Raw genomic sequence first — 13,621 nt, forward strand, 5'->3', positions numbered from 1 at the left:
GACTAAAACAAGTCTTTATTGTTTCAAGGAACCAATTAATGACAGTTTTTCCTTAAAAACTTACTATCATTACAATTTACTACCCTCCACCCCCAAACATTTGAAAAGAATAGTTCCTGTAACTCTGCTTAAGAAGAGTGTTTGGCCTTGCATAGACTTGTATGCAATAAGAACAACCGAAGGCTCTTGGTGTGTACAGATTTTTAACAAGATATGATAAACAAAATAACTGCAATTTACACATTTCAAAATCTAGCTAGGTGAAAAGGCCATTTGAAACTAAAGTTTTGTACAGAGCAATGAATGACAGAACTAAGTCAATTCAGTACCTCACTCAGGTAGATAAATGGACAATAGCTACAGAAAAATTGCAAAACTTCATTTAGCAATCTTGGCTGTGAAGATTATACTATAACTACCAAGTGTCTCACAGTTGGCAAATCCTGCTCATCCTTTAATGGCATATTTATTCAAAATATACAACTGGCTATAATTAAAAAATTAAATCCATTTCAAAGTGCATCAGATCATCTACAACTGTCCCAAGAAATATAGTATTTGTTGTGGTCCCCCCCTAAAAAACGTAATAAGTACCTAGGAAACCAGAGGGGTTCCCCTTTTAGGAAGGATGGTCTCTGGGTATGTTTTGGCTCACTGTGGGCTTGGCAGTTCCATGGAAATTCTCACTGCAGCATTTACCTGATAGATGAATTCCCAGTTTCTGAGCAGTCTGTTGCAGGTTGCTTAAGATAAAAATTAACTTTCTAATTGCCAATTCAATTAGAGACATCAAAAAGACACATTACAAAAAAAAACACCCTGGCAACCACCATCTACAGCGTTACACGCAAGGAAGCACTTTTTTTTACCTCAGCATAACAGCAGGAAGAGTTGATGTTGACATATTACTCTCAGGGGTGGTGGAGTATTCCACTGCCCAGAACATGCCCACAGTAGAAGTGTACCTCCGTTTTAGCCTTGCATCAGACAGAGGTATGCACTGGTGTGGCTGCAGGAGAAGATCCTCGGTCTGATGAAGAAGAAATGGAACGTGTTGCTGCTTCCCTTTGCAGCTCTTCAACCCTCTTCTGGAGCTCGGCTCTGATGACAAGGAGTTCTTTCAGATTCTGATGAATTGGCATCTGTTGGAAATGAACACAGATTTTGTTTGAGTAATAAAATGCCAGATTTTGGGGGGTGGGGGGTGGAGTGTATTCCAAGTCAAAGAAATGCAAATCTACTATTAAATGTTTATTATTCAGCCATTCATTAGAATCAGGTTTATCCCGGCTTGCCGTTAAAAGAAATGCTTAGGGCAGTCAAAATCAACAATACAAAACCAACAAAATAAACAGCAGTTTAAAAAAAGATAGCAGATAACACAATTACACTTAAATTAACAACTTGGGGGAATTTGGAAAGGCAAAGGCACGCAGGAAAAGGCATCTATGCACAATGGCAGGAAGCCATCTCAGAAGGGACAAGATGGGCCTCCCTTAGCAGGCACAGCCACAGAAAAGGTCAACTCTCTGGCTTAAGTTATTTGTCTGTAATTGCCTTTTGGATATTAAAACTGGAATAAATTATTCCCTCCAATAAAGTACACCTTTTACCAAACAGATAGCAGAGGCTTGGAAAACTTAGGAAGACAGGCAGGAAGATGTCAAAGGCATACTGCTTCAGTTTTCTCTTACCTGGTTTACCATTGTTAACTGTCAGAGAAAATGGAAATTGCTTCTTCAGAAACTGAGAAACTGAGGAAAACCTCATCACAGCTAGCCTCCTCCTATATTAAGATGGTAGTAACACTGTGGCCTCAACCCCGGATTGGTCTAATCCTGCTCTTTTCCCACATTTTGTGATATTTCTTATTTATATTACTTGTTCAGTTTTAACTGGGCACCCTTCATTAATTAAGGACCCAGTAAGGTTCCTGCCAACCTAGCAGTTCGAAAGCACATCAGAGTGCAAGTAGATAAATAGGTACCGCTCCAGCGGAAAGGTAAATGGCGTTTCTGTGCGCTGCTCTGGTTTGCCAGAAGCGGCTTAGTCATGCTGGCCACATGACCTGGAAGCTGTACGCCGGCTCCCTCGGCCAATAAAGCGAGATGAGCACCGCAACCCCGGAGTCGGCCACGACCGAACCTAACCTGTACAGTTAAAGTGTCATTAAATCGGTTCCAGGAAAATCAAGGGGGGGAAGGCAGGGAGTGGAGGGCAAAACTAGAGCTGAAAAGGAGAAATGTGGGAGTTGGACATTCCCAACAAAATTGCTAATTGGGCAACTGGACTTCAGACTGCTGATGTTGCTATGAATTTGGCACAACCTGTGTACATGATTCCATATTCTTTAATACCAGACAACCCTTGATTTTTTTGCAAAATTTTTACAAAGGTACGAGAATATATTCTCCACTGGTGTAAAATTCTTGGTGGCTGTCTGGGGAAAGGGGAAGTGAGAAGCATGAAGCAACATGGAATGGAACTGTAAACCAACTCTTGAGCATGGGGCAAAAAGGGATCAGCTCAAAGGCCCATCTTTGAGCTCAGCTGCCCAATAAAGGCAACAAGAGTACACCTTGGAGCATGACACCAGTTCCTTCACTAGTGAGCAACCAGTCCCTTTTCACACCTGAAAGGAGACCAAAGAAACATGCATATCAGAGGGTGTTATTTGTAGGTAGGGTTTTAAAGCCTGATATGAAGAACAAATGTGAACCAATTCCTGGTCTGTGTTCAAGTAGCTTTTGCAACCCTGCTTTCCTGAAATAAGTGTAGGTCTCTTCCCTTTAGCGAATTATTTCCCTTTAGTGAATTATGAGTGTCACTGTGGACAGCTTGTAGTCTGCTGCTAGGCAACGCTTTGAAAGCAATACACATTTTCTACTCTGCAGCTGAATATACCCAATATGGGAAAGTGAGACAGCCACACACCTATTTCAGTTTTCTGCAGAGAGAGGTGGACAAGAATACCAGTCTGCTTCCATCTAGTAATTTCAGGGCTGGAAAGAACCATCAGCTTCCTAATCTTGCTGTAAAATTGACTGGGCGATCACTCAATAACACTTCCAGTTTTCCTATAGATAATTAGGCTTCAAATATATGAAAAGTCATTAGCACTGATAAACAAAAAGATGAATCCCTCCACTTTGATTCCAGAAATTAAATTACTTATAGAGGTATCAGTTGTTCTACTAATGTGTTAAAACAAACACAGATGAAAGAGAGGGGGAAAGTCACAATGGGAAAACATCTGCTAACCAACACGATTTAATCTTCAAGGAGCCTTCAACAAAAAACTGATGCCCTGTTTGTTATGTTTCAAGGAAGCGCATAGTTTGCTAAACCACTGGCAATTGGTCTACCAGGTCAGTTCATACGGCATTTGATTATGTGAGCAGTTGCTTGTTTTCTATGTCATCATTTCCCATGCCCAGAGTGATGTCTGATGAAAATGCATACAGCATACACTAATCTGCAAAAGTAGCTGGGGGCTTATTTCCACTGGTTACACAGTGTACTATATTCCTTGCAACTGTTTTAAGTTGTTCTTTCAGTTAACACACCTGAGTAGTGAAGTACTCGTTTTAAGTTAGGCGAACGATTCTAGGATTTCATTTCATTATTTATTGTGTATTTACTAAATATTGAAAATTGCTGCCTGCCACTGTGTAACTAATTATAATAAACCTGTGGATTTAGAAGTGTGAGGTTGCTATGACAGTTTGATGTGCAAGGCTGAAAAATAAAAACCAAGGGAAGAGGCTACATGAAGCCAAAGCAGCTTCTGACTGCCAACAAACTCAACCACAAACCCACACAGATCCTTTATGCCTGCTAGAGTACCTTCTTTTTCAAATTATAAATGTCAATGACGATGGAGACTGCATCAATTTCCCCCCTGTTCTCTCAGCACTGTGAAGTACGTCAGGATCACAAAATCCTCCATACCAACAAGGATAAGCATAAAAGGCAGTATAATAGCTACTCACTTACAGAACTACCAGTTCTTAATTGTATGGATAGCAAGGGTGCATTCTTGCACTTCCTTTTTACTTGCTCAAGAACAGCCATTCAAAAGAAAATTGTTCAGCAATGAATGTATATCTTCTATTATAGGCCTTCTCTTTTAAAAAAGAAACATCACAATTTTAGCACTGGGAAGAAAAGCAGCAGTAGAATAAAAAGACTATTTTAAATCAATTGCTTGATGTAGAGCAGGCATAGGCAAACTCTGCCCTCCAGATATTTTGGGACTACAACTCCCACCATCCCTGACCACTGGTCCTGTCAGCTAGGGATGATGGGGGTTGTAGCCCCAAAACATCTGGAGGGCCGAGTTTGCCTATGCCTGATGTAGAGCCTGATCCTATCCCCGCTTTTGTAGCTACTGTGGTGCAACAGGGAAGTTCTAATCTGCTTCCCTCAGGGCCTGGAGAGTTTAAAATGGTACCACTAACAGTGGTATAAGGCACTGGCATCCAACTGAGAGGTGCCAGAACTGAGTTCCAGAGAGTTCTGGCTGAAAAAAAGCCCTGACCACCACTACTATCCTTATGGTCAAAAGGCTCTTGCAGATTTCTCAAGCAGTGCAAAACCAATTTGATTAGAGACTGTAGTAAGACAATTAAAATAATAATAATAATAATAATAATAATAATAATAATAATGGCATGTGCACCAAATTTGCACAATTTGTAATCCACCATGGTGACAGCAACTAACAAGGCATGCAGGGAAGCCCCACCGCCACATTTTTATTTTGTTGGCTGAAAGGGATTGCAAAAATAAGGGTTATCAATCACATAGCAGGCTTGATACATGGGACTGGTGAGCTGTGTTTAATTTGGTGGGTCACAAAATTGTTGTGTGGGCCTACTGCACACCACAAACAATGTTGACTCCATGATCGCACTTTCAACTCTGAAGAATGGGGAAAAAGGAGAACCTCCTCTTCTCCACATAAAAAGGCTACATCAGCATTAGGAACCTTGGACTCACTCTGTCACCCTTCAAAACCTCTGGCATGGCACTATTATGTTCCTTAAGAGCTTCCAACAGTGGCAAAAGTTGCTGTTCTGAATCCAGCACAAAAAAATGAGGCTCTGGACCCAGTCCAATGAACTCTGTAGTAGAGAAGAGCATAAAACTATTATTTTATAGAGTCTGGACACATTCCTTTGATGGCTCAAAAGGACAATGTTCTACAGTTGTTGCTTTTTTTTTGTTTTTGTTTTTTTTAAATAATATTTATTACTTTTCCAACAATTTAAACACTACAAAAAAAGAACAATACAATACAATACACAAACACTACATAACACTGACACATTAAACTAACAAACTAACAAAACAAAACAAACACAATTTAAAGCACATCAAATAATTTCAATATTTTAAGTTTCATTCACTTATTTCCACGACCTCCTCACACCTCCCTTTTTGTATTCCACTTCTGTTAATTGTTTCAGCAATTCCTTTCCATCTTCCTCTGTTTTCTATCCTATAATTATCTTAGCACATTCTAACCTTATTTTCCCTTTAATATTCTATTAATCTGTTTATATTTAATTCCTTATAATATTTCTACTAAAGCCGTATAACTTCATTCCAACATTTTTCTAACATTCATCTTTAATACTCTATTAATCTATTTATACTTAATTCCTTATAACATTTCTACTAAAGCCATATAACTTCATTTCAACATTTTTCTAACATTCATTAAATTTACAATATTTCCGAAAATAATCTTTAAACTTTTTCCAGTCTTCTTCCACCGACTCTTCTCCCTGGTCTCGGATTCCCCCAGTCATTTCTGCCAGTTCCGTATAGTCCATATAGTCGATCAACTTCATCCTGGTGATCTTCTATCCGATGCTCTTGGCTCTTTTCCAAGTCCCTTCTGCAGATCTTCTTCATATTTATACAAAAACGTTACTTTATCTTCTACTGATCTTATTTTTATTTTCCTTCCTTTGAAACTGAAGGATAGACCTTGGGGAAACTCCCACCTAAAGATGATTTTGTTCTTTCTCAGCAGGGCAACAGTATCTCCATAGTTAGGCCTAAAATCCAAAAGATATTTCGGGACGTCTTTAAAAATGTCCACTCTTAACTGTTGTACTTCTAGGTTCTTCTGGTAATGCCAACCCAAGATTCTAACTCTATCGTCTTTAATTCAAAGGGTGATCAAGCAGTCTCTTAATCTATTCTTCTCTTTTTTCCCTCCTCTTCCAAGTCTGAAGGCCCTCACAATTCTAAACTCTTCTTGGCCCAAGTCCAAGTCCCCAAAGTCAGCAGATTCCTGTATGAGAAAATCTGTCAAGCTTTCCTTCTCCAATTCAAGTAGGGCTCTGATCCTCAAATTCGTCTGTTTTTCGTTAAGTTCAATCATGACAAGCGTCAACTTATGTTCATTAAGTTGCCTCTGTAGGGCTGGGACTCTCTCTCTCTCAAGTTGTGTTACTTTACATTCAGCAGCAACGGCTTTCTCCCTGGCTTCCTCCGCAGTCTGCCGTATCAAAGTAGATTCCTGTATCAATTTCTGGATAATTTCTGTATTGGTATTCACCTTTTGTCCCAAATTATTTATACTTTCTGTATTTAAGTCACTTTTAGTGGTTGCAACATCCACTTTCACATTTATCGCATCTGTTTTCTTGTTAAGCTGCTCCAGTGAATCATTTATTTTATTTAATGCAGCCGCTAGGCTTCTTCTGTCGACATTCCTCTTGATTTTGAGTGTACTGATGCAGAAGCAGCAGCAGAAGAGGCAGAGCGGCAGTATCTTAGCTCTCTTCGCTCTCTCCTGCAGGCATACTCAATCCACAACTTTCCCCCCTCTTCTCCTGCCTCCAAGGGGGGGTTTAATGTTCTTTACCAGTGGAAATTTAGTCCTTTACAGTAGGCTTTCCAAGACTTCAGCTTGCAGCCTCATTGCTTCAGTCTATTTACAAAAGGGGAAGGCGGACTTCCTGTTTTGAACCTCCCCGTTACGATGCCAAATTAAACTTTTTAAAAATCCAATTCTCCCGCTTCAGCTCTACTCATGGGTAATTACTTTAAAATCAAATTGTCCACAGGAAAAAGTCAGCGCTCTCCGGCAACAGCTATGCGGCTTCGCTCCGTGGAAGAAGCAGATGATTTGTTTTTTTTATATATATATATAAATGTTTATTAAAATTTTTAAATACAAATGCAAAAATAATCAACAATATAGCATATATCATGACATATTTTCAAAACCTCTTTGGACTCCCTCACATCTCCCGCTCCCACTTACATCGTCTTAGATTTTAACTAGCAAATTATCATCTTATTTATATTCCTAGGTCCCATTCCTTTAAACATAATCTAATCGTTCTCCAAATGGTTTATATTTTCCTCGATCTACTTATCGTCCTAATTCCATCTAATTTAGTGGTGGTCAATTATTTATGATCTAGCATCCTTCTTAACATTCAACCAAATTACAATGCTTTTTAAAATAAATCTTAAATTTCTTCCAGTCTTCTTCAACCTTCTCTTCTCCCAGGTCTCGGATTCTGCCAGTCATCTCGGCTAATTCCATATAGTCTATCAGCTGCATCTGCCAGTCTTCCAGTGTGGGTAGATCTTGGGTTTTCCAGTGCTTAGCGATAAGTATCCTTGCTGCTGTTGTTGCATACATAAAAAATGTTTGGTCCTTCCTTAACACCTTCTGGCCGACAATACCCAAAAGGAAGGCCTCTGGTTTCTTAGTGAAGGTATACTTAAATACCTTTTTCAGCTCATTATATATCATTTCCCAGAAAGCCTTCACTTTAGGGCAAGTCCACCAGAGGTGAAAGAATGTTCCTTCATTTTCTTTACATTTCCAACATTTATTATCAGACAAATGGTATATTTTGGCAAGTTTAACTGGGGTCATGTACCATCTATATATCATTTTCATTACATTTTCCTTCAAAGCATTACATGCAGTGAAGTTCAACCCAATGGTCCACAACCTTTCCCAGTCATCAAACATAATGTTGTGCCCAATGTCCTGTGCCCACTTTATCATAACCGATTTAACCATTTCATCTTGTGTATTCCATTTTAACAGCAAGTTGTACATTCTTGAAAGTATCTTAGTCTTAGGTTCTAACAGTTCTGTTTGCAATTTCGATTTCTCCACCCGGAACCCTAACTTTTTGTAATTTTTGAAAACTTCGTTAATCTGAGCGTAATGTAACCAGTCTCGCACTTTGTCTTTAATTTTCTCCAAACTCTGCAATTTCCAATTATCTCCATCCTTTTCTAATATTTCCCAATATTTTGGCCATTTGGCCTCCATATTGGGTCTTTTTTGGGCCTTAGCTTCCAGCGGTGAAAGCCACCTTGGAGTTTTATTTTCCAGTAAGTCTTTGTATTTTGTCCAGACATTAAACACTGCATTTCTGACAATATGGTTCTTAAAGGCCTTATTGATCTTAACCTTGTCATACCATAAATATGCATGCCAACCAAAAGCATTGTTAAAACCTTCCAGATCCAACACGTCAGGGTCCTCGAGAAGTAGCCAATCTTTTAGCCAGCAGAAAGCTGCGGCCTCATAGTACAACTTTAGGTCTGGCAGGGCAAAGCCCCCTCTTTCTTTCACATCAGTTAATATCTTAAACTTGATTCTTGGCTTTTTGCCCTGCCAGACAAACTTAGAAATATCTCTCTGCCACTTCCGGAAGCACTCCGTCTTGTCCACAATCTGTAATGTTTGAAACAAAAACAACATTTTTGGCAATACATTCATCTTGATAGCGGCAATTCGGCCTAACAAAGAAAGTTTCAATTTTGTCCAACTATCTAAGTCTCTCTTAATTTCTGACCAACATTTTTCATAATTATCCTTGAAAAGACTCAAATTTTTTGCTGTTATGTTTATCCCTAGGTACTTTACTTTTTTAACCACAGTTAGTTCTGTCTCTCTCTGAAACCGTTCTGACTCTGTATCTGTCAAATTTTCCCCCAACACTTTAGTTTCCTGTTTGTTTAATTTGAATCCCACCACCTGACCAAAGTCTTGAATCAATTGTAACACTCTTTTCGTACTAGATTCTGGCTCCTGAAGGGTCAAAACTAGGTCATCTGCAAAAGCTTTAAGTTTGTATTGTTTTGCTCCGACCTGTATTCCTTCCACCAACCGGTCCCCTCTAATCATGTTCAAGAGCACCTCCAGAACCGAAATAAATAACAGAGGGGAAATGGGGCAGCCTTGTCGTGTTCCTTTTTCAATTTTAAACTCTTCTGTAACCACATTGTTAACTATCAATTTAGCATTTTGTTCTGAATATATAGCATCAATCCCATTCTCAAAACCCCGTCCCACTCCCATTTCTTTTAAATTTCCCTTCATAAATTTCCAAGAGATATTGTCAAATGCCTTCTCCGCATCTATAAAAATTAACACTGCTTTTGTATTAATGTCTGTTTGCAGAAGTTCCAAAATGTCAATGATATTCCTTGTGTTAGCAAACAAATGTCTGCCTGGGAGAAAGCCTGCCTGGTCTTTATGAATTACTTCATTTAATATTTTTTTGAGTCTACTTGCCAAAACGTCTGCGAATATTTTGTAATCCACATTTAAAAGGGAGATGGGATGATAGTTCTTAAGTTGTGTCTTTTCAGCTTCCGATTTTGGTATCAATGTGATAAAAGCTTCTTTCCACGATTCCGGCACCTTCTTCCCCTCCATAATTTCATTGTTGACCTCCATCAGTGGTTGTATCAGATAGTCTTTTAATGTCTTGTAGTACTTGGAGGTCAGCCCATCTGGCCCTGGGGATTTGCCCAATTGCATGTTCTGAATGGCTTGTTCAATCTCTTGTCGTGTTATTTTGCAATTCAGGATTGATCTATTTTCTTGTGACAATTTTGTTAGTCCATTTTTTTCCAAAAATTGTTTAATCTCAACCTCATCTTGCGGCCCTTGAGTATATAATCTTTTGAAATATCTCTGGAAGCACTTTCTGATCTCCACAGGGTTCTGAATATTTCTTCCTTCAATTTCTAAATTTGTAACTGTATTTAGTTTTTGTCTCCTCTTCAACTGCCAGGCTAGCAGTTTCCCACATTTATTTGCCGATTCAAAAGTTTTTTGTTTCATTAATTTAATCTTCCACTCTATTTCCTGGTTTATCAATTTAGAATATTGTGCTTGATGAAGTTTGATTTCTCTCAGCGTCGGCTGTGACTTCGGATTTAATCTTAACTTCTTCTCCAATTCTTTAATTTTCTCCAAAATCTTATCTTTCCTCTCATTTTGTCTCCTTTTCTTTACAGCATTCTGTTGTATCAAGAACCCCCTCATTACAGCCTTGCTTGCGTCCCAGATAGTTCTTTTTTCCACCGTAGTGTTCATATTTATCTCGAAATAGTCCTTCAAGGCTTTTTGGGCCTTCTCAACAATCTCCTGATCTCTAAACAAATTGTCATTCATCTTCCATCTAAAGGAGCCGGTTAGTAGTAGTGTCATGTCCATCTTTGTTGCATTATGGTCGGAGCAGGTCTTTGCGCAGATTTCCACCTTTCTGACCTTGGGTGCCAGACCTCTAGTTATCCATATTTGGTCGATTCTTGTCCAAGTCAGCTGGGCTTCAGAGAAAAATGTTCCCTCTCTTCCCAAGGGGTTCTTCGTTCTCCAAATGTCGATTAAATCCATATTGTCTGTCATTTCAAAGAAAGTCTTTGGTAGTCTGCCATCTTTTGTAATATTTTGGCTTTGTGACTTATCCATATTGGTTGATACGACCCTGTTCATATCTCCCATTAAAATGATGTTGTTATAGTCCAAATAGTCCAGCATGGTCTCATGCAACTTCTTATAAAATTCCGATTTCCCCTCATTTGGCGCATAGATTCCTAGTATCAAAAATTTCTCTCCTTGATGCTGTATCTCAATTGCCAATATTCTTCCATGCTCATCTTTGAATAGGAGTTTGGGTGACAGGCTCTCTTTTGCATAGATGACCACACCTCTCTTCTTTACTCTGTCTGAAGATATAAATTCCTGGCCCAGTCTTTTATTTATTAGCACTTTTCTATGGAGCCTAGTCACATGTGTTTCTTGCAGGCAAATAATGTCCAATTGTTCTTTTTTTAATATATGAAATATTTTCCTCCTTTTTTCCGGAATATTACAGCCATTTATATTCCAACTCAGAAGTTGCAGAGACATCCTGAAATAATCTGGTTATTTTTCCAGGGGTGGTATCTTGTCCGCTAGGTCTTCAGATTCCAAGGGTGCTGGTGCCGCCGGTGCTCCAGGCCCAAAAGGTAGTTCAATTCCTTTTTGAAGGTCTTCTCCGTATGTGGTCAGGAATTTGTCTCTATCTTCCAGTGTTCTAGAAGCAGACGATTTGAAGCACCGCGCCACTCACCCCACGTCGCTCCGGACCCCCAAAACCGGGTTTCCCCACGAGTAGGGGAGGCGCAAAAGGTGCCCGCCGAATCCCACGCTCACAGGCTTCTCCCGCCTGTGATTTTTTGCGGGTCTCCGCCTTTGCCGTGGCGGCCAGACCCAGATTCCCATGGGGCAAATTCCTCCCGATCAGAGGAATTCCGCCATTACCGGAGGCACCAACCCGGAAGTCCTACAGTTGTTGCTTTTGATAGTCTTTCAAACAGCAAATATTCCCACTAGAACTAATTTCAAGCCCTAAACAACACTGCACAATGAGTCCCATGAACAAAAGCATCATAGTCACATTGGATCAACATTTTAAATCTACCATAAAAAGGAGTGCTTCTGAAACGTAGCAGAAATACAAACTGAACGTGCACAAAAGGCAAATGTCAATATCAGATCAATCTCCCAAGCGATTTACAAGCTTAAGAGGCCCTAAAAGGAACAGGGAATCTGAGAATTAAAGAAGCAACAAAAGAGCAAATGTGTTTTGAGGAATGGAAGCACAGCGCCGTCACTTTGGCAAAGAAAAAGTAGTTCAAGATCAGGGAAGACAAGGGGGGGGGGAAACAACTCAAAACTTTGGGAGGCTGAGAACATAAAATTGGCTGCAAATCAGCAACTAGTATGAAAATCAGGATGATCATAGGCTAGACATACAGGCATGAAATGGCAACATGTTAAAAATTACCGTATTTTTCTCTCTATGGGACGCACCAGACAATAGGACACACCTTGTTTTAGAGGGGGGAGAACAAGAAAAAAAAAATCTCTCCCTCTCTGCCCAGCGCCCCTTCAGTGAAGCGGCAGGAGGCGCTGCGCAGAGAGGGGGAGAATTTTCCCCCTCATGTTTTCCCCCTCTAAAACAAGGTGCCGTTTAAGGTGCATTCAGTCGCCTTCAGGCGGCTACCTTGGAAGCCTGGAGAGCGAGAGGGGTCCGTGCGTACCGACCCCTCTCGCTCTCCAGGCTTCAGGTTCCTTTCGACCTGCTCTTTGGGGCTGGCGGGGAGAAGCCCAGGTCAGGGAGTAGCGGAAAGGCAGGCAGCGGAGAGGCTGCTGCCATAGTCTCACGTCACCTCTCCAGCCAGGGGCTATGGCTTCTTCGCTCCATAGGACGCACACACATTTCCACTTCATTTTTGAAGGGGGAAAAGTGCATCCTATAGAGCGAAAAATACGGTAGTAAATGGCGCACTATATATATTTTGAGGCTCACCCATTTTGTTTTTCACAATAAAAATGCTGACAAAATATTCAGTCCTCCATTGAGTCACAGAATTCCACCTTTAGATCTAGATGACATCACTAATGGTTCCACTCTGTTGCTGCTCCCTTCTCACATAGGGGAACTTGAGCACACTCGAACTGTCCTACTCACACAGTTCATGTTTGTTCAGAATTAAGTCTCACTGTTTAATCGTACTTGTTCCCAAGTAAACATGCATAGGATTGTAGCCACATTCTCAAATCGGTTTCTCCTGTCAAGTATTCATTATAGCAAGCAACTGCCATTTCAGCAGCTCCTCAGCTTAAAGCCTTTGAATACAGGGACTGTGGTTTTGCTCAGTGAACTGATGGAACTAGCATTATTTTCAGCTGGGAGACTTGAGAGCAAGGACTTGCTTCTGTGAGGCACTTCCACAGGTCACTTGTTGATACTCCGTTTGTGCACTGGTAAGACACAGTGTCCTGTTTCAAGTGCCCCTCTGCCCACCTCTCTGCAACAGGCATGGCCACAGGCCCAGTGAAGGCACAGCAGATCTAGCTGCATGGCTTAGGCAGGTTTGTTGGTGGGATACAAGCTCCCTCAGTGCCACACTGTTCCAGTTAATTCTGGTGCTCCTTCCTTAGCTCGAAGTGCTTGATGGCAAAAGCCAGATAAATGATTTTCTCCTTTTCAATCAATCATTTTATTTGCATACTGCCTTTCCGAAGTTAAGACCATGCTCAAGGAAGCTTACAACATATGACTTAACTATCTGTCTATAGCTGTGGTATGCAAATACTAGGATTTTTTGTTTTTGTTTTACACCCTATTTCTATTGAAACATGCATAACACATATACTTAACTATGGGTAGATGGGGATGCAATTCTTATGTTATGACCTGACCTCAGGCTGCCTGATCTTTCCTGCACAGAAGACTTTTCTGCACATTGCCACACTCCAAGTAGACTTGATCCAACATCTCCCTAT

At 40.3% G+C, this 13,621-nt stretch overlaps 1 protein-coding gene across 4 annotated transcripts in view; it reads right to left on the reverse strand.

Annotated features, from left to right (window-relative positions):
* MTMR1 (myotubularin related protein 1) overlaps positions 1 to 13,621 on the reverse strand; it is a 63,579-nt gene continuing 49,958 nt past the window's right edge. For all 4 annotated transcript variants that reach the window (XM_079962786.1, XM_079962784.1, XM_079962785.1 and 1 more), the window contains one exon: positions 1 to 1,142. In XM_079962786.1, coding sequence (XP_079818912.1) covers positions 984 to 1,142 — 159 coding nt within the window. In that variant the 3' untranslated portion in view covers positions 1 to 983. The remainder of the gene's footprint in view (positions 1,143 to 13,621) is intronic.

The sequence above is a fragment of the Podarcis cretensis genome, assembly GCF_951804945.1.
Source record: "Podarcis cretensis genome assembly, chromosome: Z".
NCBI lineage: Eukaryota > Metazoa > Chordata > Lepidosauria > Squamata > Lacertidae > Podarcis > Podarcis cretensis.